We start from the raw sequence: 27,960 nt of genomic DNA, 5'->3' as shown, positions 1-27,960 counted from the left end.
ACCAAACTCAATCTTTAAATGATCTTCTTTCTTATTTAACCAGTGATCAAAAGGAAAACTTTTCTAGTTTCTAAAATAACAGCTGCAATTTTCCAAACACAAGCCAAACATCTCACCAAGCTGAAATGAATCATGTCAAATCAATTCATGTGTTCATCATATATACATGTACTTGAATGAACAAAATGTTTCCTCCCTGCAAGAATCTTGACCAGATGTAAAGTTTTAGTAAAAAGAACATTCCTGGTCCACTGAAGGACACTCCACTGCCTCAACATTCATAACCTCATCTGGTACTTATGGAAATATTGCTGCCGAATTTGAAAAAATGTAAATGTAAAAAATAGAAAATGACTATTTTAATAATCAGCATCAGCCACAACAGTCCTGTCTCGACACCTGAGGTAAATATCACTCATAGCATTTACACACATGCCTTTTCACCATCTCTTCAGCTCACTGCTCACTATAAATGCAAACACTGGTGTTGAAATAGCCTTACCTTAATAAATCATTTCCATGCCATTTTTGTAAAATAGGTTCTTAAAGTATGGATTTTAAAAAATAATATTTTTAAATAATAATTTTTTTTTAGTCATTTTTTTTCTGATTTCCAGAACTGTCACAATGACCAGAACAGCAAAGAGTACAGCATTTTATATTCTATCCATTTTTAATTACAGTTGTCTTGTCTTACAGAATGATGTCATGGGATAAACAAAATATAATTAGAATATACGATAAATAGCACAGGAAAACATGAGCAATAATCTTGTGCTACTGAACAAATAGTGCAATATGACAATTTATTATTTGTGATTTAAACACACAAAATAAATCACTCAAGATACTCCTGTAAATCATCTATTCATTTTAATGGTAACTTACAATAATGCAACGTAAATAAATTATTTTAAAACAAGTCAGTAACATTTCAAACATCATATCTATTTTTTATTTATTTCAGCCCATATGAAACATTTTTTAGGCTCAAAAATGATTTACAAACCTCAATATTACGTTCCAACAGCGCAAAGTATTTGCTTAAAAAGATATTTTGCTAACGAGGCCGACGTAATTAAAACAATGTTTTAACTAATAAAATCATCACAGTATTTGAATTATACAGAATTAGATGACAAACATAATGGGCAAAAAACAAAATACATAAAATATTTTACTGGTCATCTGGTTAAACTTCAGTCAGTCTTTTGGTGGACGGCAGACAATTTAATACTATTGTGTTAAAAAGAAAAAGAACAAAAAGGGAGATTTCTCCTGTTTGTTTGACAGAAAAGCTGTCACACAGTTAAAAGAACTCAACATCCAAAATGGCTGCGAAAACCATCATCTTCTCCATTTAGGTTTAACTGTCTAAAAGCCATGCACTTTAAATATTGTATACGGACCTGAAGTCTTATGAGGTTCTTTGACATCTTTAAAACTGTAGCTGTCTCTACTCTTAAGACAAAACATCACTGCAGAGCACATGCGCCGCTGGGGAGAAAGTCCTGTACGTAGGTAGCCACTGCCTTTGTGAGGTACGTCATTGTGCCAAAGCGGCCACTCGGTGCGCTGTCGTACAGGAGCCGACAGATGCCTGTGGATACGTCTCTTTCTAAAATGTTATCTTCAGCATTAAGAGCTTTCTGTAAGAACAGGAGAAGTGTGTTATATTATGGGGTATAAAAACAGGTTTGCTCAAATACAGGGAATTGCTATAATCAATGGAATACATTTACTCTTTAGATATATTTAGGATTTATTTTTAATATATATTCCAAAAATTATTAAATTAAAAAATGTCAATTATTAAAAAAAAAAAAAAAAAACAGACTTCTGGATAAATAAAGCACATCAAAACACACTTGTTCTGCCCTGACATTTGCAGCTTGTTGACCATACACACACTTTTTTTTTTTTACAATTTACACATTACCAAAAATTATATTAAGTAGGATTGACAGCAATTTTGACACTGTGCTAACACACTAACACAAGAAAGCAGAAAATGATCTGAGTTCTTGTTTGTGGCGTATCGATCTTTATTCAGTATTAAAATTGACTTTTTTTTTTCTTTTTTCAACTACAGTAATTGGTAGAGGTTAATATAGCTGTGGGAAGTGTTGTGTGTGTACCAGAATGCTTGTATTACATCTACAAATATAAACACATGGACACAAGCACCTGGTCTTGGTAGAACATATCGTTGGCAATGTGGACGATCTTCTCCACATGGATGATGCTGCCAAAGCTTTGGATATCAACGTCAGCCAGCATGGTGAGCACCAGGATTGCCTCCACAAGCAGCTGCCTGTACTCAGGCTGAGGCACTCTGTTCAGTACCGTCTCCACATGCACAGCAAACTTAATCTCACCTGGTGTCATCTGGAGATTACAAAGATTTTCTTGTCTGCAATAAAGCTTCATTATTGTATCAATGTATATGTAAGTGTGTTTATTTTGAAGCTAGCATTAACATATGGTTTCATTTAAAAATTAACAGAAAAATAACAGTCCCAGCTCATGTCAAACCTCTCTTGTAGTGGATGATGGGAGCACAAAGCCTTCTATTGACAGCCCATGACACTATCAGAGAATCAGAGAGAAATAGAAAATTTTTTTCAAGTGCTATAATTGCTCCTACAACATTCTTTAATAGAATTCGCTCCAAACCTGGTCCCCATATATATAGACACTAGATTGTGATGGCAGCGTTAAACACATAATATGAGAAACATTTATTGTACTCTGTAAAAATTAACAGACAGTATAACATGAAGCCAGAGACTCTATAATATTTCAAGAGCGCATTATCTACATTTACATGAAGCCAAATAATTCCTTAATGATCTGACTGAAACCAACTGAGGCCAATCAAACTGAAATATCTATTCAACTGTATAATCCATAAAATAGAAAAATAATAGCCTTATAAACATTCAGTGTTCGATTAATTTCACTACTGGAATCTTTGCATGTCTGAGTCATGAGGTACTGCTTGTGCAATAAAATGGTCATCTGATAAAAGCAGGTTATTTTACAGATTCTATTCTGTTTCAAATCAAATCAAATTTTATTAAATAAGTTGATAATTTTATTATTTAATTTTTATTTAAATAAGTCGATCATTTTTAAATACATTTTGTGGGCAGTAAAATAGACATCAAACTAACATTCTGGGGCACATGTAAGATCCAAAAATGAGCACAATAACGTTGGCTTAGCATGTGATATTTAACCAGAATGCAGAATGTATATCTGTTAAAAAAAAAAAAACTTTAAGGGATTATACTGGTGAATAATGTTTATATTACATAATCAGAGTTTCATGGTTTGCTGAGATGGAAATAATTTAAAGCTCACTAATAGAAAAAGCACAATTAAAAAACTGGAGAAACAAAATGTTTGACTGTAAACATAGCCTTTGTCTTTGTAAACCTGCTAACCTTCTGCAGAATCTTCCAGACTTTCTGATAAAAGCCCACTGGTACTCTGTTGAGGGCTCCATCCAGCCTCCTCCTGCGAAGCCACTGGCCCTGACGACTATCCAGTGCAACAGGAACACTCACAGAGACATCAAATGACTCGGATGAAGACAGACGGTGCTTTTTGCAGCCACAGAAGAGAACAAATCCATTCTAACACTGTCTGATAACTTCTAAAAGAAGTGATGTCCATACAATACCAACCATGACTCTGACTTTAGGCTTGTTATTTTAATAACATCTCGTCAATTAACCAATAAAAAAGTCCTCAGCCAATTTAAAACGTAAATTAATTTAGCATAAAACTGGAAAAACAATAAACAAACAAACAAACAAACAAACAAACAAGTAGATAGACAGACAAACAAACAAACAAACAAATAAATAAGGACTTACAACAGACTCTGAGTGGTCGATGTCAAAGGAATGTGCTGAAAAGGTCTATAAAGAAAGAAAAAACAAAGCATAAAATAGTGTAAGGATCAGGTTTTCCTGGACAATTCTGCTGGAAAAATCTGTTCAGAACAATTATTGTCACACTATCATGCATCTACAGCCCCTATGAAACCCATTACTGTGATCACTGTAGCTTCTTTGTATGGTGGATTATCCATTGTGAGGATCGATGGTGATTTTGTCAGAAAATTGTGTTTAGTACATTGATCTCTGCAAACATTAATTATTACAGCAGGTCTGAAAATTTGGAGATTGCTCCAAAATAAGCCAGACTAAAACATGGCAAGTTCGACTTTTCACCTTACTCTGAGCCGACCAAGACAATCTCCTGTCTTCCAGCTGCAAATGGAGAAATAGCTCGTTCTTACCGCTCACGCAACAAAGGAAATTAAAGTGAGAAGTTAAAGTTCCCTATACCAATGCTACGGTCAGAGGTAGGGCTGTGCTGCTTGTTGCTGAATTACTTACCAGCTTCATATCACTTTTCAGTTTGCTGATGCCAGCACGCTCACTTTTTGTGGCACCTACATGGCCAACTTCATGGATAGAGATGGCAGGACTCACACCTGTATCTGCTGAACACAAAAATATAACCATAGTAATTAACATGGACAACTGAAAGCACAATCAGAAGCACAGTGTGCTGCTGAATCTAGTACAAAAAAGGCTGCACAAATAATATAAAATCCTGGATCAAGTGTATTCCAAATACTTAATATACAAAAATCAATCAAAATAACTAAAGCATCTTCTCATACTTTCCAAGTTGGCTAAAAAAAAAGTGTCTATATAAATAAATGACAAAGATACAAATTGTAATCAAAATGATAATTACTATATAGTTTAGCAACATGACAAAAATATGTCAAATGACAAGATTTCTTAGATACAGTACATGAGAAAATGTCAGCACAACAGAATGACAGAAAAATGTTTGATGGCACTTATTTTACATATACAAAAATAAAACATTTATTAAATATTAAATTAACAGTAATTTATATCATTATAAATTATATAAAATTTTGTATTTTAATTCAAAATCAGATGTTTCCTACACAATACTGATACTCTGTCATATTGCTCAGCCCTAAATTAAGCTAGTATTCTGACAATGTAAATGCTGATGATAAATATGGCACTGACAAAACAGATAGATATTTATCTAATGGAAAAATTATTTTGACATTGAGCATAGACACAAGCAACTAATAAGACATATAACAAGGAAAAGTAACCGACCGTGCCTCTGCACACCAAACTCTTTGCCACTAAGAATGTGATGCAGAAGATTCTTCAGTTCAGAAGGACTCAAACTCATCAGACTTTCTGTGGCTTCTTCATCTGAAACACACACATTCCAAGTCATAAACAATTCAATGAAAATCCTATAAAATTATATTTCCTTTGCAACTAAAGATTGTGATACCTGAACAGTTAAGAGACTGGGCCAGTTCAGTAGCCATGACCTGAATAATGAGGCCAATCCTCAGTCTGAACATCTCACTGAACAGACCCGGCTGTGTCCTGATGTTCATTGCTAGGTACACCATGATCTCCTATTACACACACACCTCATTTTAATAATCTCCTGTGTATTGTATTTTTGTTTTCTAAATTCTACACTTTCATGTGGTCAGACTTTTCTAACCTGTGTGAGGATAGAGATGGTGATGTTGTTCTCACTGGCCTCATCTATCAGTTTAGCCAGTAGGTCAGGTGGCATTGGACTGCATGTTGAAATTCAAATTTAATGTGTAAAATGCACAGGCCAGAAATAGATTAGATACTGTAAGCATGTTCTGTTTAAGTGCGTTGATTAAACTACTGAAAACGTTAACTCACGCAGTGATGGTCCTTTCCCTCGGTTCAGGAGGTAAACCCACGGTTAAGTGCTTCTGATGAGCCAGCAAATCAGAACAGGCCTACACACACACACACACAGTCTAATACCGCTCATCACCCATATACAGTATATAGAATGTTAATCTCAAAACTCAGAGAAGCAACTGACAGACTCACCCAGTCCAGCTCTTCCACTTTTTTGCGTAGCATGCCAGAGATCATACGGATGAGGCCCCAGCAGCGCAGGTCTCCTGCCTTTTCATACAGATCCATCAGGAGCCGGTGCACTGTAGTGCCTGTACCATACAGCTGTGTGTCCCAATCCATCCCCCTAAAAGAACACACACACACACACACACACACACACACACACACACACACACAGACACACACACAGACACACACACAGACACACACACAGACACACACACAGACACACACACAGACACACACACAGACACACACACACAGACACAAAAATATTCTCACTTAGAAGTACAGATTATTACATACTGCATTTCCTTTACTTCATTCCCACTAAGAAGCATAATTTAAAAGAAATTATTTTACAATCTACAAATGGTAAGAATTTTGCATTGTGTTGGGGATGTCTTAACTAAAACACATTTGGGGTGAAGAGAAAACCTTGATTCCTTTTTTTTTTTTTAATTAAATGATTAAATGCCTAAAGTTTAGTAACACGGAACTCACTGTGAATTAAACATAAACTGATCTAAAGACTTAAAAAAAATACTGTAATACTGGAACACTGAAATGTTTCCATTTGACTATTTGCAAATATATATATTTGTTAATTTATTTGTTTTATTCTATTTTTGCTTGTTCAAATCATTCTATTTCCATTTGCACTGTAACTATTCTTACTCTATTTTTTACTCTACTTCTACTTTGTAAGACATGAGCAGTCGAAAAGCCTTTCACTACATGATGTAATGCGTTTGGTTGTGTACGTTTGTGACAAATAAAATGTTCATTTTAATTTGATTGCATTTCATTCATCAGTAATGTATGTAATTCCACACACTTCCAAGGCCAAACTCTACATTACAAAACATATTTATGCAAATTACAAGACACAATTATATACATATAAATTTAAAAAGGTGAAAGCTGACTTGTCTTTGAAGAGGATGTACAGGATGTCCGCCCTCTCTTGGAGACCCTGTGTATCCTTAAGCAGCTGAGCCAGAGCCAAGTAATCTACAGCTCCATCAGCATCATGGGGAAGGTTTAAATCAGACGAAACAAGCAGCTCTGGACCCTGAGGTGGAAAATAATTAGCTAGAGAAAAATCTTCTTTGGCGTGTATGTGTATAAATGAGTGTGCACATACCTTGCTTGCTTCTTGTACAGAGGAGTCTTTTAAATTAAGAGAAGGTTGAGGGGATCGGAACAGCTTGGTGGGTAGATACATTTGCACATCTGAAATAATAAAATGAAAAAAAAATCTATATTTACAGTATTTGGTAGACACCGTTGGCCAGAGAATCTTACATTTATTTCATTTTTATACAAATGAAGATTAAGGGTCTCACTCAGGGGCAGAGCACTAGCAACTTGGTGGACATGGGATTCAAACTCACAACCTTCTGATAAGTAGTCTGACACCTAAACCACTGTGTTACCATGTACAATGGCAAACTGTTTAAGCAGAAATAAGCATAAGCAATGCTCACTGTGTAGTTGGAGATCTTTGGCCTTGTTGACTAAAGACACCATCTCTCTTGTTTGATTGGCTGCAGCCCTGAAGCGGCCGAGCCCGCTGGCCTTGTCCTGTGCTCTAGGCCCCCGATAAGGAACTGCTGTAGCCAAAAGCTGATCCAAATACTGAGCGAGGTCATCTCCATCTGAGAGAAGAAAAGATACAAAGTGCCTGCTGTTTTGCTGTTTGATGGACAACTGGATAGATATGCAAAAAAGAGATATGTACAAAAATAAAGGAAATGAATACTTAAAATTATAACTATACGTATAATTAATTAGATAGCAACCCAAATAAGCTTCAATAATAGAAAACATGTCAACCTATTTTAAACTACATGTAAACAACAAGTGGTTAAATTTCAAAAAGATCTAATCATCTACTCATGCTTGAATCTATACACTGGTACAAATGCCAAAATAACTATTGCACAATAAAGATGGATGCATTCTCCTACTATTCATGTAAACCTTTCATGTTTTTATGTGCACCATCCAACACTTTACCATGTCTTGGCTAATAATGATGAGAAATTAAATCACAGGTTCAGAATTTTGAAAAATTTTAATTATAAGAAAATGTTCAAATAAGGAATGTACAGTAAACTCATGGCGCTGTATCCTGTGGTTGTTCCTCTTTACCATCACTTATGTTGAGACCATGCATAGTGCCTTCATTTTCGAAGCTGTACTCATCATCCTCATCCTCATCCTCGCCCCAGGTCAGAGTGCTGGAGCGTGGCTTACCACGATCCAGAAAGCTAAGATGAGCAAAACAGGACGTGGTCAAGAACTCCGACAACTTTCCAGTCTGTATCCTTAAAAAAAAAAAGAGGGATGATATTAAATATCTGCACAAAACATGATGAATTATGAACATGAAGATGACAAGTCCCACAGCTTGGCTCTTACCTTGCTCCTCCATAGTATCCATCCTGAAGTTTCTTCAGAGTGGCCAGGACAACAGGGTCCAAGTCTGTGTGGTTCTCGGCTGAAAGGAAATTTACAAAATGTCATAAATCACTTTCTCTGGTTAAAATTATAATAATTAATGTAATCAACAGAAAATCTCTCATGAGAAAGAAACTCTAAAATATTCCCATTTTGTAAGAATTAAGAACTGACTACATAAATATTGAAGTAGTTGTTTTCACCCTCAAGAAAAAATATTTATTGAAAGTTTGATTGGAGATCCACATACAGTTAGGGAAGGTAAGTAAGTCATTTTCTATATTCCACGTCACCTGTTTTTTTTTCTCCTCAGAGAATCTGTATATATACACGTACGAAAATGGACTGAGTTCAGGAATCCACTGTACCTCCGAATGCACCTCTGTAGTGATTCATAACTTAATCATACATCGTCCGACTAATATACCATTATGAGCTGAATCTTAAATAAGCTTGACCAAAATTAAAATTAATAAAAACCCTTGACTGCAGAGATGTAGGATAACCTAAATACATCAGGCTCCACTCACTGAGCATGGTCTGGGATACAGGGAAGGTGACAGTAGGCCGGCCGGTCATTCTCCAGCGAGAGGACAAGTAGGATAGTTCAGTACGAAGCATCTCCACAATCATCCTGTTATCAAGGGCCAAGTAAAACTGCTGATGATCAATAAACTAGCAGAATAAAGAACACAAACAAAGCCACACAAAGTGAGTGATGAGAGAACTGTGTATTACCTTAAACTTTTCTTTTAAGTTTAAAATGACAAACAATATCCACATCCAACAAAGTAATAAGTTTCAGTGTTTCAGTACCTGAGGTGTAAAGGTGAAGATAGTATTGCGGATGATGTAGAGTTTGGAGGTCCCTAACACACCAATCCGGCGACATGGCCTGCCAGTCAGCCCCAGCCTCTGGTTCCGTCCTATGAGAATAAAAATCATGTAACCAAATGAATCATTTACAGTGGTCTGATATGTTGTGAGGTTTTTATCAGTCGTGAATGGCTCCTACCTAGTCGTGCATAAATGTGACTAAGAACCCGAGAAGGTTGTACTCGGATGGGGTGGATGTCTGCCACTGTGTCCACTGCTATCCCTTTCTTCAGAAGCAATTCCTTAATCTCATCATTCTCAGCCAGTATGCACACTGTTCAATACAGAGAACAAATGGTTAGAACACATATATTATTATAATCAAAAGAAATTGACTACTATTGTAGCTGATAATTTGCCAAAAGAATGGAACTTGCCTTGGACAACTACATCAGGCTTAAGGATGGTGGAGAATCTCCGGTTGAGTGGGTCTATTTCTCCAGGGGCCAGGAAGCCCTTTTTTAAAGAACAGAATTTTAATATTGCCAGTCATAAATCAAGGCCACGCCCAAGATGTGGAAGTGTGCCCTCACCTCTGCCAGCAGATTTCCCAGGATGTACAGTGACTGGCCCCACTTCAGGGGACACTTGCCCATAGGGATCCTCTCTACAGTGTGAGGATTCATATACTCCTCATCGACCTACAAGAATATTGTTCACTCCTTATGTCTAACCAAGATGCTATAAATTTTACTGCCATCGTAACAACTTTTCAAATATTTTAACCTTACCCGGTCAGGAGGAACACTATAGAGTTCAGGTAGCAGACGTATCCCATCTTTCTGTTTGATAAGTATGGCATCCAGTGCCTCTCTGTACTCCTGCACCTGATAAGACCCATTCAAAATAATGTGTCATTTAACAAGTCAGAATATTTCTCCCTGACCTCTTAAGATAATTTACAGTAATGTCCCAGTGAATCCAGTTTTATGTAACTGAATTAACATCCTATGACATAAAGCATTGATACATTTCTTATTTCATCTCATAGGTAGATCTCGTATTCAATTTGAAGAAGGGCAACATTTCATATACAGTATTAATATTTTATAATTAATTTTATAATACAATTTATTACCTGCTCTTCGCTGTTTAGAAAGATGCCATCAAGGATGAGATAGGTCCAAAAAAGAGGCCACTCACATTCAATGTTCTCAAACAGTTTTAACTCTGCAGATTCATAATACAGCCTATTGGGGTCCTGTAGACACAGAGAAGATTTATGAGATATACAATGGAGCCTACACAAATAATGATACAGAATAATAAGAACACATTATATACCTAAATAGTTTAGGTTTGTCCATATTTGAATGATACTTTCTATGTATTATGTATAAAGTCTATGTGCGTATAGATGACAGGTAATTCCTGATATCATACCTCTTTAGGTGTTTTATGACCATCTCTCAGAAACCGACAGCAACCGTATCGCCCCTACAGAACATGAAGAGAACAGTTAAATATGCATTTGCATTCAAAATGTGCGTGCTTAAATGAAGCAAATATCCAACCTGTAGTTTGGAAATGATTTCCTCCTTGGTGATGTTGACTAATTCCATGTCCTCCACAGCGAAGGCTGGATACGAAATAATGGCGAGAACACCAGCATCTACTTCTTTCGATGTGGATGCTCTGGGCAACATGGAGTTAAGAATGGACTGGAAAAATAACAGTAGGTGATGTCAAACTATTTGTACACTGCAGTATTTCCAATCTATGCTCTCAATATCTGGGTGAGGCACAGTTTAAAACATGTGCATATGAAAATGAGACCGTACTGAGTGCAAATGACAGGCAATATCAGCAATCGTGTCTACAGCAAAGTCCCCATCAAGTGGGGTTTGAACAACTGTTAAATAACATAACCAAGGACTTCCTAAAAATAATCTTTTTTTTTTTAAACGAATCAGAATCTTTATTCTCAGTTCTATACAAGATCAGATTTCTGTTGAAGTGTCTGTGTAGTTTATTTTTCAGATTAGGCATTCATGGACATTCAAAAGATTGGACAGGGCCTTTGCTATGATTAAGGTGTGTTGAAGCAAGGAAGCATTAAAATACAGTATAAGATTAATAAATAATGAATTATAAACCAATTTCTGGACATTTTCCAAATAGTTTTAAGCTTGAAATAGGCTTGTTCTATTAGAAGACTTTTATTCTTTATAAAAAATAAAATCTATTTTCTTCAGTACAGGCAAATGTTGCTCACACAGATTACATTACAGGCTCTGTGGACAATGCTGAAGTATTCTTTTAAGAAGTGAAGTGATAAGGCAATGTTTTGAAGAAGATTTAGGTGTGCATTTAACGCTGGCTTCACCTGACAGTGCTGGATGTCATCTGGAAGAGCATGGACCACAGAGCTGGGCCCTCCCTTGGCCCCAAATAAATTCAGCTCATCCAGTGCCTCCAGTGCTGCCTATAGTCACAAAGAATCCATTCACACATTGCATTTAAACACGGCTCACAGTTCATAAGAAAATACAAACCCGTTTAAAACCCATTCTGTGCATGTTAAGACTCCTAATCACTGAACTGAAACCAGAGCCATTTCACTTTAGTGTCAGGGTTATTCAACAGACTGCGTGCCAGGAAAGTAAAATAAGGTTTCCATTGTCTCATTGTACAAAGTTAGAGGAACTGCCACAGTTTTCTGCAGTTGGCTGTTTTCTTCATGGGCAGAAGGGTGAAAGGAGTCTGGCAGATGTACCATGCTGAGTTTATAATAGGTCAAACACACCAGTGACAGTGTCATAGGGCTGCATGTGCAGCAAGCACAAGTCTCTGTTTAGGGAAACCTCAGCTGCATTCTCAGCTGCTCAGTGGTAATGATGGAAAGTTTATTAGTGGGCTTGTGCTTGAGAGTGTGTGGTGTGTAAATGAGATATGGTCACAGAATAAAACAGACTTGTGTTGATCTTTAATTGTTTTTTAATTTACTGATTACTTATTTCATTATTTTAAAACTTTATACATGTAATAATGCTGTCATACAAACATTTCTGAGCAACTAGTATGTTATACACAAACTTATCCAACTTTATACATAAAACGTCTTACTTTGGCCATGCCGATAGAGCTGGCATTGAGCTCAGGGATGCCCTGATTAGTCTTGTCTCCTCGCTCCCACATTCCATAGTCCTGCCCAGAGAAGGCACATCAAGCTCAGAGAAGACCAGTCACAGTTAAAAATCTATACTACTCTCATACATGGAAAGTAAGAGTTTATAGATATTTAGTGAGCCTTACCGCCACTTTGTATGCAGCTTCGATGTAAAACAACAGATTCTGGATCACATCCACTTCATCCTGAGTGTACACAATGTGCAAACCTAGGGGTGCCCAAATCCCAGTAAATAAGACAGATAATCATTAAACCACTCAGGACTGGATTTACTCAAGATCCAAGCACAAGTTACAATCTAACATTCGTTTACTAATTCACACATTTGAACAATGCAAAATGAATCAAAGTGTTTTTTCTCCCAATTACTATTATGCAAATGATTAGTTATAATCTGTTCTACCTGGAGATCATATACACATAGATGGATGAACTATGTTTCACCATTTTTAAAATTATTTTTTACTACAGATTATGTAAAGACTGTTTTCCAGTCTGAAATGTTATGACTAAGCATCATGACCCACTAAGAGAACATCTAAATGCTAGTTCAAACCAAAGGCAAGTTTGCAATTAAACATGCCAGAAATTTCACAACCCATACTAGTAGAATATATGTGTTTATGCAACTTATATATAAGAAAACTGGAAGACCCTGTATCAAAAAAGAAAAGCCCAAAATGCAAATCAAACACAAGTACTAAATGTTACATCAAAACTGTAACAATGTCTACAATAAAAAGAGTTTGAACATATATAATATTGTATAATGTTATAAATTCAGTAAATATATTTTGTTTGTTCTGTACATTTCTTCACTTCCTTGCTATCTTCTTTGCATACTCTAATTTCTCTTCTGCTTTTCTCCAACCAATTCTATATGTTCAGCTGGCACTCATGGGCAGCAACGAGTACCAATGGAAAACCCATCATCACAACTCATCATCACATTCTGGCTTAAAAAAAATAATAAATAAGAATGTGATAGCCCAGCATACCTGAAGCAGTCATCTGTGCTAGAAAGAGCAGGAAGAGCGAGGTGGCATCCATCTGTAAATGACCCCACTCTGTATCACCCACCACTGTGGCACAAGTGTGTGTGTTGTACTTGGCATGGATGCAGTCCAAGGTACTCTTACTGTACTTGAATTTCTCCACTTTGTCCAGCTGAGGATCAAAAGCAAGAGTTAGTCATACAGACACTCTAGGTATCAAAGATGTCAAAAAGTGTTTGTGCAGGACATTTTTTAAACTGAGGACAAATGTTATTGGAGGATTCTTAAAGTGTACAGAGGGGAAAGAGTCCCAATGGGTACTGCCAAGCTCTTTGGGGACTTGGGGGGTTTGGTGTTATGCACATAGTTCTTAATGTCATTGTGTTTCATGCCTTTAAGTAAACAAACAGAGGCAGTGCTGAAATACCTGCCGCATAATGCACTGAAGTAGGCCTCTCATAAGCTTCACAACACTCTACAGAGAGAAAAAGGAAGTTAGCATATGGGTGTAAGGGGGAGAAGAGGCAAAATAAAGTCCAAGGTCACAGATGGTAACAAAAGTACAAGCAGAAGGCTGAAAAACATATTTAAATGCGCAGTACACACTCTGACCTTTTCATTTTATCTTTAAGGTGGTAATTTGAGACTGCAAAGGCTTGACTAGTTAACACATAACAAGTGTACACACATAAATACATGAGTCATGTACGTCGGTACATGAGTCATAACCCTATACAGTGTGGACACAGTGGTGTACTGGTGGTGGATTCTATACAGTAATTATTTTTACACACCTGGATCAATATGACAGTATAATATAAATATTTGGATAAATCACATCACTATTCTGTTTTCTTATATGATATTTCAGGTCATGTCAACACTTGCATGCAGTCAATAACAATCAGTAACTAGTAGCTGAATGAATATTAAATGATTTGCAGTCTGAATAGATAGAAATAATTATGTAAATTATGTATTTTTCTAACATATGAATAAATATCAGGTGGTTTCGCCTCATAAAGCTTCTAAACTACACCATTTTCTTGCACAGTTGATGATTGGAAACATCTCTGGAAACTTCAGTATTATTCTGTATTAATTTTACTATTACCTTGAACATGACTGAACTGCACAGCACAGACATTTCTATTATGTAGTATACACACTTTTCATGAATAAGGATCGTTGAGTAGATCAGTTTTAGTTGGTAAAATCCACTACCTGCTCCAGCTCATAGGCTTTGGCCTTGTCCTCATCCCTATCTGCATTTTTTCTGTAAGCTAGACTTAGAGCCCACACAGAGACGATGCTGTAGACATTATCCCTGATCCAGGCATCTGGCTGTTCCTCACTCGCAGGAAGAAGACCGGTCACTGGATCCTATACATCAACCATATGCATAAGGGGAAAGAATTATTTACATATTTAGAAATCCCTACTATACTAAAACAAACTCCTATTATTTGAAAATATCTGGTCCCCTTTTATTTCTTTTCTTCAGAAATTTGATGTTTAGGTTTTGTTTATTTGGTTGGCTGTTTTTTGTTATTTGAATATCACTGTCATTTTGAGTTCTGGAGGGTCTGTCTAGTGTTTTGGTTTTGCTATTTACTACAGGGATCGGGCTTCCTTTCATCCTTTTATCATATATAACTGTGAAATTTAAAGTTTTCCAAAATACAAACATTTAGACACACAAAGGTGTAAAAAAAAAAAGCATAAAGATCTAACTATAGAGATCTAACTATAACATGGAGTCATAGGTTGTAAAAGGAATTCACAGAATCATGTACATGGATGAGTCTTAATAAAAAACAGAGGATTTTTTTATTTTATTTTTTATACTTTCTGTGTGTGATTTTTCCCCCCCCAGGTACTCTGTAAGACGATATGAATGGAAAGTACACAAAGATACATTTCTAGTTAGATGAACCTATGAAATAACATCAGGCAGCAAAGTCTGTAACTGATACCTAGCCGGTGAAGTGTTACTGAGTGATAATGCTAAATAAAAACAGACTAAAGTAAACAAGCTCTATAAAGGCACTATAAAGCAGATGATTAACTCAAGTGACACTGAAGACAAGTAACATAATATCACAAGTTCATTCTGTGACTAATATCCCTATAATCCTAGATAAACATGGACGAACATGGACACAACAGCACACACATTCATGGCTTTATTCACTACATGTACTTACCTGGTGGCGAAGGATAGTTTGGTGAATTATTCGAGCATAGTTGTCGAGTTTGACTCCAGAGTTGCTGCGACTCCTCATTTTCACTTCACTTCTCTTCTCTTCTACTTCAGTCTCCGAGTTTCGTCGACATTGCTGTAAATGTTTACAAACTTACAACGAAGTTCAGATGAACTGCTGACTGTATATTTACGAATTGGGTGGAGACTAATAAAGAGCTGTCAAATATACTACAACTACTTACTTTGCAGGAGACCGTACAGTGTGCTACAAACTAACTGGGAGGAGATGAAACACTGCGGGGCGGGAAAAAAAAGGTAATAAAAAAAAAGTAATAATAATGATAAAGTCCGGAAAAGTGAAACTAAAAGGTTAAAATGATGCCTAAGGTTGTTCAGCTGATACACATCCAACCGCATTGGACATGTGAATAAAAATGAGCAGGCTTATATTTTGATAGTTAGTCCTGAAGCGGTTAAAGCAAGAGAAAGGAGAAGCACATGAGGTTGTGCACAAGCAGGACATGAAACACAACAAGAGCGCCGACTACAGGCCTGACACAAGAACACAAACACAACAGACTATATTTGGTCAGTGGTGCTGATCTGGCAGAAAACATGGCAACCTGCCTTTTAGACTGCCTTATAGGATTTTCTGTGTTTTACCTCTTAGGATTTAACTTTGTCTGTGAAGTCACCTAGAACTTAAAATGTATACTACAAAATGAGTATGATGATATATTTGTGGGGATAGATAGATAGATAGATAGATAGATAGATAGATAGATAGATAGATAGATAGATAGATAGATAGATAGATAGATAGATAGATAGATAGATAGATAGATAGATAGGTAGGTAGGTAGGTAGACAGACAGACAGACAGACAGACAGACAGACAGACAGACAGACAGATAGATAGATAGATAGATAGATAGATAGATAGATAGATAGATAGATAGATAGATAGATAGATAGGTAGGTAGGTAGGTAGATAGACAGACAGACAGACAGACAGACAGACAGACAGATAGATAGATAGATAGATAGATAGATAGATAGATAGATAGATAGATAGATAGATAGATAGATAGATAGATAGATAGATGTGGTGCATAAACAAGGGGTATACACATACATATAAAAGAGTATAAAAATTAAATTAAGTGATCCGATAAAAATTTAGATGAAAGTATTTTTATAAGCTTATGTAGCATATCTTCAGGTTCTTTAGATAATTCTCTGATTAGCCGACAGAACTACAGTACACTATAACAAGTACTAGCACATAGATAATTATGTAAAAGGCTAACATTTTGTCTGGATTTGTGTTCAATATGTCTGTCCCATGAGTCTCCATTAGGTGGCAGCACAGTCACAGTGAAATGTGCTCAGCAGGATTAGACAGTGGGTGTTATTTACTGTATATTAAAATATTAACCCTTCTTCACTAACCTTATTAAATGTGCATATGCAGAAGAGTCTCAACAAGTATAATTAAAATGTTAATAGGCACTGTCCTATTGTTGCACTTGAGCAAGAATGGCCAAATATATCAAAACCATTAAGTATACTAACTTTATTGTAGCCTAGTTCAGTTTAACTGATATTACATTACATATCACTTTACTCTTCTACCCTACCTACACAACCCACTGAACTCAATCACTTTACAATAGAGACATCATATTCAACGTATTCACAATTACTTTACATGTTCTACTGTAAAAGTTAAAATTATAAACACTATTGTGCAATAGAGTTTGTATTCTTAAGTGTTTGCAGCATTGTTTGCTTTATAGTTTATTGTATAGTCTGTGTGTATTTACTGACTTTGCACTGTAGCCATTGATTCATGTTTATTGTGACACTCTGATTCAGAAGGAACAACATTTCATTATATTGCTGATTATATTTAATTTCTAATACATCTATCTATGATGAGATGAATGGCAGTACTCTAACATAGTATTGGTTTGGTAGTGTGTGTGGTGGTATGTGTACATTAGATGTAGCAGCGTTGTCATTTTTTACACCCTTTGACTGAAAATTTTTCTTCAAACTATAGGTGTGCACAAAAACTAATACACTTTCTGTCATTTAGTTTAATGAATAAAGTTTAAAGAATGGACAACTTACAAAGTGTGTTTTTCTTGTTCCTAAAAACCATAACTGAATTCCTGTAAATAAATTATATTCTATTTATCCATTTTCTGTACCTCTTATTCTACACAGGGTCTCAGAAATCCTGGAGTCCATCGAAGTGGATTTGGTTACACACTGCATGGGGTGCCAGTCAATTGCTGTCCATTACACACACACTCTCTATCTCTTACACTTTAACTGCAAGATGTCAATCAGCCTACCACACTGAAGCACAAGAAGGACATAAAAAATCCATGCATGCAGGACAGGAATCAGGCAAACATGCAAAGCATCGGGGAAAAAAGCAACAGGCAAACATGCAAAGCATTGTGTCCAATAAATAAATTATATTGTTATTAGGTGAATGTAAAATACTGATTATATTATACTATATATTATATTAAATTAGTCTTTTTTTATAGCTGCATTGTTCCTAAACTGGAATTGGTCTGTCCTGGTTTAGCATTTTTATTCCGACAGCGTTCTGGACCAAAGTATTTGTTCAAGCAAAACATTTTCCATCAATGTACATTGTGCAGAGTCTAAAATGTCTTGCTTACTTTACAGACTGTTTAGTCTTTAGGCAATAAACACTCTGAACCAAACATAAGGTCCTAGTAGACTGACAATGATTACAACTTCTGAAAACATGGAATCCTTCACTTTGAAGGTCTTAAAGATATACAAAAAAATTATATGAAAAACATTTATCATTTTTGACCCTGGGCCTATCTTGGTTGTTGTTGGTCCTCATCAAGTGATCAAAACAAATTCAACACAAATTGTACAACCACAAAAACTGATAAGATGATAGACAGTATGCTGGAGCATGCAACATTCTCATGAAGGTCACAATACCTAAGATAGTAAAAAAAAATGTACTAATGATGAAGTACTCTTATGTACAGTATGCTTATTAAGCCATTGTGAATCATTATATTTGATCATCATTATGTACTCATACATAATTTTAACATAAATTTGTTCTCTGTATTAAGCTTAACCCTTAAAGAGTAAAATCAATCTTGCACATTTTCCGACTTTCACACAAAACCTAATTTAGATTCTAAAATTTAAAATGTTAGAGCTATGTGCCTTGTGGTATTATTTTAAAATGTACTTTTTCAGTAACTGAACAATGGTAATAGTTCCTTTATTTATATTACAGTTGAGAGGGAAACAGTGCAAGAGTAAATATTAAATCCTAAATGCATTTCTGAATTTCTATTATTATATTTGTATCTTAGTCAGAAAATATGCTTTAGATGTCTCTGATCAGGGATTCCTGCTCAGTGTTGGATAAGCTTGGCTGACCTTTGACAAATCAGTATGGATAGTGTTATGCTTTGCTTTTGCTCACTCTCTTAATGAAACACATGGCATATGAACACACGTGTGTATGTGTGTGTGTGTGTGTGAGTCTATAAAGCAGGGGAGGATGACCCACATGTTTCATATTTATCATGCGGCTACACTTGGTACAGTGTCAGATTAAATATCAGCCTTAATATTAAAATACATTTGGACCTAAAGATGCATTTTATCATTGTTGCAAAGAAACAAATGAAGCGCATTTACAATTATATCTCACTTTTGACCATTTTCTAAGTCTCATATTGGTTATACAAGACATTCCACTTACAGATGTTTTAGAATAAAACGTTTATTTAGTTGATATTGCTTCAATAACTGATCAGATGCAACATACACAAAAGCAATGACACAGTGTACATTCAAAAATTCAGTAACTACACATTTTATGTAACAGATTCAGTCACTCAAAAGCATATACTGAAGCATAAAAAATAATCAAATATAATAAATAGATTATCCAGCAGAAGAATCTTTAATATTCTGACAGTGCTATGTGAGATGTATGACTAATATAATGTATGTATCAGCACTTGCATAAATAAAAGCCAGAAAGTGTTTTCTGGATAGAGAGAGAAAGAGAGAGAAAAAAAAATAAAGATTTAGAACATTAGGAAACAGATATCTGTGAAACTGCAATACTTCATTCAGTCAACTAAAGGCATTTCATGTTTGCACTGTTTACCACACTTTGTCTTTCTGTTTAGGGATTTCTATAGTTCAATGACACTCGGGTTGAAAATCTGCACACGCTGTATGTGTGACCTGCTGCCAGCTCAACTTGTGCAGCATCCAGGCATTATGTGATCTAATACCAAGAGCTGGACTTCTAGAAACAGTCTAGTTCAAAGCTCAATACATTACAATCTGCACCAGCTGTATTTGATCCATCATACCATCACTAGCACCACCCAAAATCTGATATATGCACAGTGTGAAATAAAATGGGATATTAAATTTAAAAAAAAAAAGAAGAAGAATAGCACATTAGTATACATGTAGTGTATTGTACTGTAGGTTATGAGGTTTATGTTGTTAAACTGAAAAGAAAAAAAAAAGTTTACTTGCATTATAATATATTCATGCATATATGAATTTGTGCGATTATGATTTAAGCTGGTTAGTTGTCCATCTAAAAGCTTTTACCCCAAAGACACTTAACCAACTTTACTTTTTGACTTGCCAAATCTGAGATATTAAATTGAACATTTCCTTTTTTTTCTCACACCAAAAAGTAACCCTTTTTTTTTTTTTGATTCCACTTCATGCAGGAGTCCAGACAGCAAGTAAGCCTTTCCAATCTTAGGATTTTATAGGTTGGCTAAAGGAGCAATGTCCTTTCCTGTAAACATAGTAATGAACATTTTGTTTTAAAATAATAAAAGCATATACTAAACAACAGCTCCACATTATACACAAGAAATGAATCAATGGGTTCCATCTTGAAATAAGCCTACCTGCAGATTCCTGTGGAACACTCATAGTTATTCTGACAGTATGCTCCATGGGGTTTAGTACCCACGATTCTCCAAAGGGGCGTCATACGGGCCATTCTTCTAAGTGACCTCTGAACTCCCTGCACAGAGCCAGAGAGGATCTCCATCACTGGGACAGGACTGGAAGCTACCTAAAACAAATAGACATGGACTCATGTAAAGTAGCAGACATGACAGCACAAAGTCATTTAAAACCTCCAATATCAATCTGTGCAAAGACGAAAACAGTTCAATGCAAAGTACAGGTATAAGTATTAACAATAAAATAATAAAATAAATTTCACTTGTAACTCATTCAACTTTAAAGGTTTAGACAAAGCTCAAATGAGAATTAAAAAAAAAAAAATGCAGAGATTTACAAGTACCTGTTGGCTGAGCACCATAATCACCAGGCACCAGGCTGCAAGAGCTTTTCTGCTGAAATGACTTTGCTCCTTCATGCTGAAAGAATGGGTTTTAGCACAACTCTATCTGTAACCTCAGGCAACAATGGCTATTCTCACTATCTCCAGTCTCTACAGAGACACCCAGTCTGCCAGTCCTCGCCCCAGGCTTTTCTTTCCCTCCCTTTGCGTCCTTCTCTGCCTTTTTGTACCCAGTTGTGACATCACATGTTTGCTTAATATTTGTGTCCTTTGGGGGCCTTAGAGAAAATACAGTCATGGCTATGAAAAGTGGGAAATGAAACGGAAAAAAAAAAAATGCAATAAAGGACAACACAAATCACCACAGGCTTATCATCAGGTCAATAGTCAAACAACCAGGCAAAAAAATGTTAATGATAACATAAATGATATCCATTTTACATCATTCCTAGTGGACTTCTAGTCTACCAAGACAATTCTGTCTTCTTTCAAATGGGAACTAATGACTAGTCTTAAGTGGTCAAATGGTGTTGGTGGGAACTTATTGTATAATTGCTTTTTTTGTTTAGTGTTTCTTACTTAGTTAATATATTAGAATATAAGGATATAAGGTCTCAGAACTAGTACATTTGATCAGATAGTAATTCATAAAACTTTCTACCAATAAAAATCACTCAGTGTCTCATGAAAGTGAAATCATTACATATATTTCAAACAATGCTATCTGATAAAGCCCCAGGATTACATGGATATTACTTGAAATTCTATAAGAATTTCTATTATTTTTAATTCTAATTTCTGTGCTTGATGATAAGAATATGATAGGCATGTTTATGCATGCAAATTTCTTATAGAATTTTAAGCATGTTTTATGCAAGTTGTGCTCTTAATATTACAGATCAATTTGATCGATTAAATGGGATTTTTTATTAAATCACTTAATTCACACCAAGTGACTGATTTTCATACAAATAACTATTAGAGATCGCTGCTTTCTTTTGGCTGTGTGTTAAATGTGTTACAGTATGGAAGGGTTATTATAACTACCTTTATACTGATGACTCTCTCTTGAATAGGTATAGTACAGAGACTTCTGTTAAATCTAGTCTTGATATCTGAATACAGCAAAGTATCTGATTATGCAAAGAATTTTGGCAAATCATTGGCCTTGCCCTTTAATATCCCTCAATTTGTTGACAGAGTGATGGCCCCCTTTTCAAATATCAGAGGCAGGGTTCAAATATCTTGGTGAATTACCCACACATATCATTGAGAGAATTAATTTACCAATTAATTACTTTGCTATAATTTGCTAATTATCTTCCTCTTAAAAGCTCAATATTTACTTCCACACAAATTAAACAAATAATTATTTTCATTCTATATTTGTAATTATATTACATACTATACAACATGCTTTTGACATGGAATGAGATCAACCAGTAAGAAAGAATGATCCACTGGCTTTCAGAATTGGTCAATATCTTTCTTGTATGCATAATCTTGTATGACCTTTGAGATGGTTAAACACTTAAACTTAGATTTTTTACAAATATCTGCAGGTTTGGCATTTCTCTATCTTAAGGAGATAAATATACAGGGAAGTGAATGACAACAAGTTCCAAGTATATTAGCTGCTCTGTCATGGTTCAGACAATTGTGTTGCGATAGCCAGAGGTCAGTGAGGGAGTGATTATTCAAGCAATAACATGCAAGAGTTACTCTAAAAGTTTACCTCTTTTAATATCAAATTAATATAATCAGTCATTAGATTTTTCCTGATAAATCTCTACTATGGCCACAGTTTACATTAAAGCAGTACTTTAAAATCTAGATGTTTCATATGTATATTTGTTCATAGGAATCTATCACCTGAACCATGACTCTATTGTTAAATGATAAATGAAGATTTTTTGGAAACGTGTTTGGAGAAAAAAAATGAGAGAGAGAGAGAGAGACAGAGAGAGAGAGAGTGAAAGACAGACAGACACAGAGAGAGACAGAGAAGTCTTTTACCGACAAGAACATCGCTAGAGATCTGTACAATTTCCAAAAGTGTGAAGATGATTACTGAACATGGCCATATTTCAGAATACTATATTTCTGTATATATAATCACTATAATCACTCACTCACTTTCAGTTACCGCTTTATCTTAGACAATCCAATTTCTGGAAACCAATGCAAATATGGGGGAACTTGCACAGGAATTCTGTATAGGCACTAAAATGAACTCAGAATCAAACCCAGGAGCCTGTACCCATTGTACACTGTGCTGTTCCATGTAGATTACTCATTTTTTTTATTTAATCTAAAGAATACTTTAGAATAAGACATCATTACACTTGACAAGTCAGTGAGGATCAGGACATTTTCCCCAACATTTTCAATTAATTTGTACAGTGCTTTTAACAGACAATGTAATAAAGCAACTATTTCTATAGTTACTTCTAACTTACAGAGGAAGACCACTCAGAAATCAAACCTGTGAGCTCCTGACCATGGGCCGCCCTTTTACCCCTTGTTCTCAAACTCCGCCTTCATGAGCCATTCATTCATTCATTTTCTACTGCTTATCCGAACTTCTCAGGTCACGGGCATCAAGGCAGGATACACCCTGGACGGAGTGCCAACCCATCGCAGGGCACACTCTCATTCACTCACGCAATCACACACTATGGACAATTTTCCAGAGATGCCAATCAACCTACCATGCATGTCTTTGGAGGAAACTGGAGTACCCGGAGGAAACCCCCGAGGCACGGGGAGAACATGCAAACTCCACACACACAAGGCGGAGGCGGGAATAGAACCCCCAACCCTGGAGGTGTGAGGCAAACATGCTAACCACTAACCCACCATGCCCCCCCCAAATGAGCCATGTTAAATAAAATAGTACATATGAATATGTCGGCCAAAGTGATGCACAGATAAGATTGAAGTGACTAAATGACATGGATTTCAATACTAATAAAAATGCTTCCAAGATTTTTGTAAATTGCTCACATAAAATGACTGTTGAAAAATAATATACAGTATAACATACTCTGTTAACTAGCGAACCTAATATAACTGAATAAAAATTTGGACTACTTTTTGTCCATAATCAGAACCTGTGGGTCTAAATAGCAGCCCCCAATGATAGCTTATTTATATTGGATTTATTTTAGATTTCATGGCAACACAAATTAAAATGTTTGCATAAGAAAATACAGTCTGTCCCACCGAGAAACCCCTATCTTTGGTTATAGGTTTTAGCTACAGAGTAGTGAAATTGTGTCAGACTTACATGAGGTATTTTTTATGATAGAATCTGAAACACTGCACAGTACCACTGGTTTTTAATGTCCCACTAATGGTCTTAGACTAAAAGCAAAATCAAAGCAATTAAACTCTTAATATGTTAAACTGCTGTGTGTTTATGCATTTCTTTTAGATTTTGCATCAATCATATCATGCATAAAGAACCACATATACAAAACAGCAGAAATGACCGTGCATATCTTATTAGCTCGTGCTCAGCTGTTGCTAATCCCCCCCCCCCCCTTCAATTAACGTTTAACATCAACGTTTAACTTCTAACCCTTACAAACCCTGGCTAACCTGAAAAGTCACTGGCATTGTAAATCTGCAAAAATGCTTATAATGAGATACTAGCTTGAATTTGTTGCAAGAAATTTAGTTCAGGATGACCGAGTGGGCATTTTAGCCATAGGCTGTGTGCAGCCATAAACACACAGAGAGGATGAAACAGTAGAGTTTGAATTGCTATAACCCATAACAAAGGGGACTTGACTCAGAAGTGACTCATGTTTTTTGGATATGATGTTCCATGCTTTAATCTCATACCAGAACTTCTCAAAAGCAATCCTCATAATTTCACAAGCATGTGCCCTTGTTTTAAAGCTGTCTGGCATCATTTCAGGAGTCTCTCTTGATAAAGTGGCTAAGGTCATGCTTATTTTGATTCATGATGGATAGCTAAATGTTGTGCAAATTCTTAGCATAGCGAGAATGATTTATAATTACACCCGATGGAATGAGGAACGCATGCAATATGCACAAAACCTGAATGCATAGGATATACAACAGATTTCTATAGACAGCAACTCACCAGTGGGAATTTAAGAATAAGAATTCTCAGAATTTTATGCAACATTTGTACGTTTGGTCCAGATTGGACCTTTTGCTGGGTATGGCTGCAAACTGTACTATGACCTCAGAAGCCTGATAGTCATACATACTTTGGACAGAGGGTCTCTATACCGACTTAGTGAATTGATGCCTGATAGAGCATTGTAATATAAATAGAAAAAGTCTGAGTACATTGCCAAGTGTATTGTTTAGTTAATACATCAATTATAAAATAACGTGTGTTCAATAAAGAATACATACGTATGTTACAATGAACTCTTAATGGACAACCACTCTACTGTATCTTTGTCATACAGAGGGTCTTTGGACGTCCAATGAGCCGAGGCCGACTCTAAGAATCCTGAGACATCTCCAGTTAGACTCTGTGATACTAAGGAGATCCGAAGTCCATGATCCTTACACCAATACAACATTTAAATGACTGTATATTACAATCACACCCCCAGTGTCACCCATATGAGGATGGGTTCCCCCTTGAGTCCGGTTCCTCTCAAGGTTTCTTCCTTTACCAATTTAAGGGAGTTTTTCCTTGCCACTGCTGCCTGAGTCACCTCAGACTTGCTCATAGGGGAATAAATACATACACATTGTGAACTATACACATCTAATAATAACCTAGAATTTTTATTCTGTTAATTCTTATTTCTTTTATTATTCGTTAATTCCTTTATCATTAATTATGTCTACCTTCTGCTCTATGTTTATGTTCTGTAAAGCTGCTTTGAGACAATGTCTATTGTAAAAAACGCTATACAAATAAACTTGAATTGAATTGAATAGAAGTCCGAAAGAGAAAACTCTAAAAATGTCAGTTCTTAAAGCTGAAAATTAGCTGAAGGTTTAAAAATTGTGTGTGTGGGGAGGGGGAAGAAATTTGAACGTCTAAGGAACATTTCAATATCATGAATACAGAATATTCAACATATTTGACAATGTTAATTCATTTGTATGAAAAAATAAATCTGATTTTCCTCAAGTCTCATCCCTGAATTGAAATTTGCAACTTGTTCTTTCCAGCAAAAAGGGGACATAAATACTGAGAAATTCTGAAATTTCTTAAAGGGCCTGTATTCTACAAGTCATTGTAAATAATACAATCTGCCTTTAAAAGAAAATGTAAATGAGGTACAAAAGTGTGCAAAATAGATGAATGTTGAATGATGAATAGGGTCAGATGTCTTGAGCTCAGTGTATGTTACTGCATTCTGTAATGCTGTACATTAAATGTTCCCCTAGTAATGGTGTGTGTCCAAAATATATAATATAATATATATTTATCTATGATGCATTACCTTTCTAAATCATATTCATCAACTTGTTATCCATAGAGGAAGTAATCATTACATGGGAAGACCTAATGGATACATTATATAATATGGACTGTATATAATGTTCTCTTTTGCCATAGGCACACAGACTTCTGGCACGGTTTTGTGAATCTTGGCAAGAACTCATCAGATTGCAGAAAAAAAAGTACACTGTCCCAAAGGGAACTAGAACAACTGTCAAAGAAGAGAAATGAGCTGTCCTGGACCAGACAGATTTCAGAGAAAATGATTTAAAATGTTGACTCATGGAAACTAAATGATTTATCTGCTGCCGCCTGGACAATAGCAGGAATATGTAAATATATAGGCACTTTTGAAATTGTTGTAGTTATGGAACTGTTATCTGTAAACCAGTGATAACTTTTCTTTAAGCATTTAAAATAACACTTATGTTAGGCTCACACATGCTGAAAGAGTTCTGAGTAAGGAATAGAGACCAGGAGAAGATTCTCTATATTCAAATGGTACAAAGTAGGTAGAGAACTGACCCACTTTTAAAAAATCCGGTTACGCTCAAATGGTTTGTATAAACTAACAGCCAGAGACATCAGCATGCTGGTTGAATAAAACTTCAATACAGCAAATATTTGGCATGCAATGAAGGACATTTGGACATAATGTGCTTATATATTTTTTGCTGGTTTAATCCCGTTCATGAATGATATTGGATGAAATCTTCCCTAGAGAGGAGAACAGCACTAAGCCTCGCAATGCAATGTTTAAGGTTGGAAAGCACTTGCAGAAAAGATCTTATACCAAGCAGAAAATCAAGTTGTTTTTTTGTGGATGCTGACTGCCCTCTGCAGTTAAATAGGATTCAGATATCGTCATGGCCAGACACTGTTCTTTCAATGGATTCGGACTTGTGTTGTCGTCATTTAGTTCATGGACATGTATCAATGATCTAGTACATATTAAAGTGGGTAGAGGTGTGCCTTCAGTAAGGGATTCTTGTATCTAGGAATTTGTGTATAATGATTCATTTTATACTGCAACAACCAGAATCATCATAGTTGAATAAATCTGGTTATATATTTTTCTCCCCTATTCTTGTCATATTTTCTGGCATATTTACAGCTTCATTCTTCCATCTTTACAGACGTAAAAAGCATTTCGCTGCATGTCGTAATCTGTATGTATGTGACAGATAAAACTTCATTTGATCGATTTGATTCTACAGTTTGACTGACATATCTGACTTCTGTAAGTGAACAACAGGCCTTTTTCATTACAAACAGACTAACATCTCACTGTCCACCGTGGTTCACATATAGGGCAGAAACAGCCAAGAATGTCCACATCTACAGCTGTATGCTTTTCTGATACCCATCAGGTTATACCTTCGGTCACAGAAGCAAGTCCTGCAAACATTCATGTTCACAAAAGATCAAACTTATGAATGTGTGTGCGTTACATTTAAATGTCCATTACAAG

General features: G+C 35.7%; 2 protein-coding genes across 6 annotated transcripts; both read right to left on the bottom strand.

Moving 5' to 3' along the window:
* Window positions 1-856: 856 nt before the first annotated feature.
* phka1a (phosphorylase kinase, alpha 1a (muscle)) lies at window positions 857-16,181 on the bottom strand. Of its 5 annotated transcripts, XM_047816969.1 has the most exons (34): window positions 15,912-16,181; window positions 15,671-15,802; window positions 14,688-14,846; window positions 13,891-13,938; window positions 13,467-13,635; window positions 12,594-12,676; window positions 12,405-12,485; window positions 11,665-11,763; window positions 10,853-10,999; window positions 10,722-10,775; window positions 10,417-10,539; window positions 10,070-10,165; window positions 9,872-9,979; window positions 9,716-9,794; window positions 9,478-9,612; window positions 9,279-9,388; window positions 8,993-9,137; window positions 8,424-8,502; window positions 8,154-8,329; window positions 7,487-7,657; window positions 7,144-7,232; window positions 6,926-7,071; window positions 5,967-6,120; window positions 5,790-5,869; window positions 5,596-5,674; window positions 5,374-5,503; window positions 5,187-5,288; window positions 4,413-4,519; window positions 4,245-4,283; window positions 3,885-3,929; window positions 3,450-3,608; window positions 2,536-2,589; window positions 2,188-2,388; window positions 857-1,649 (listed from the first exon to the last, which is right to left on the bottom strand). In XM_047816969.1, exons 2-34 carry the CDS (start codon window positions 15,746-15,748, stop codon window positions 1,476-1,478), a joined length of 3,699 nt encoding a protein of 1,232 aa, XP_047672925.1. In that variant the 5' UTR covers window positions 15,749-15,802; window positions 15,912-16,181; the 3' UTR covers window positions 857-1,475. The 5 variants fall into 5 exon arrangements, with proteins under 5 accessions (XP_047672925.1, XP_026990238.1, XP_047672931.1 ...); XM_027134437.2 differs by having other exon boundaries at window positions 15,671-16,181; XM_047816975.1 differs by having other exon boundaries at window positions 4,413-4,516; window positions 15,671-16,181.
* Window positions 16,182-19,456: 3,275 nt separating this feature from the next.
* Window positions 19,457-21,254, bottom strand: leap2 (liver-expressed antimicrobial peptide 2). The gene is made up of 3 exons (XM_027134352.2): window positions 21,044-21,254; window positions 20,640-20,809; window positions 19,457-20,524 (listed from the first exon to the last, which is right to left on the bottom strand). Exons 1-3 carry the CDS (start codon window positions 21,116-21,118, stop codon window positions 20,485-20,487), a joined length of 285 nt encoding a protein of 94 aa, XP_026990153.1. The 5' UTR covers window positions 21,119-21,254; the 3' UTR covers window positions 19,457-20,484.
* Window positions 21,255-27,960: the final 6,706 nt, after the last annotated feature.

This window comes from Tachysurus fulvidraco, chromosome 1 (assembly GCF_022655615.1).
Source record: "Tachysurus fulvidraco isolate hzauxx_2018 chromosome 1, HZAU_PFXX_2.0, whole genome shotgun sequence".
Classification (NCBI taxonomy): Eukaryota; Metazoa; Chordata; class Actinopteri; order Siluriformes; family Bagridae; genus Tachysurus; species Tachysurus fulvidraco.
This window is presented reverse-complemented; position numbering and strand designations above follow the sequence as displayed.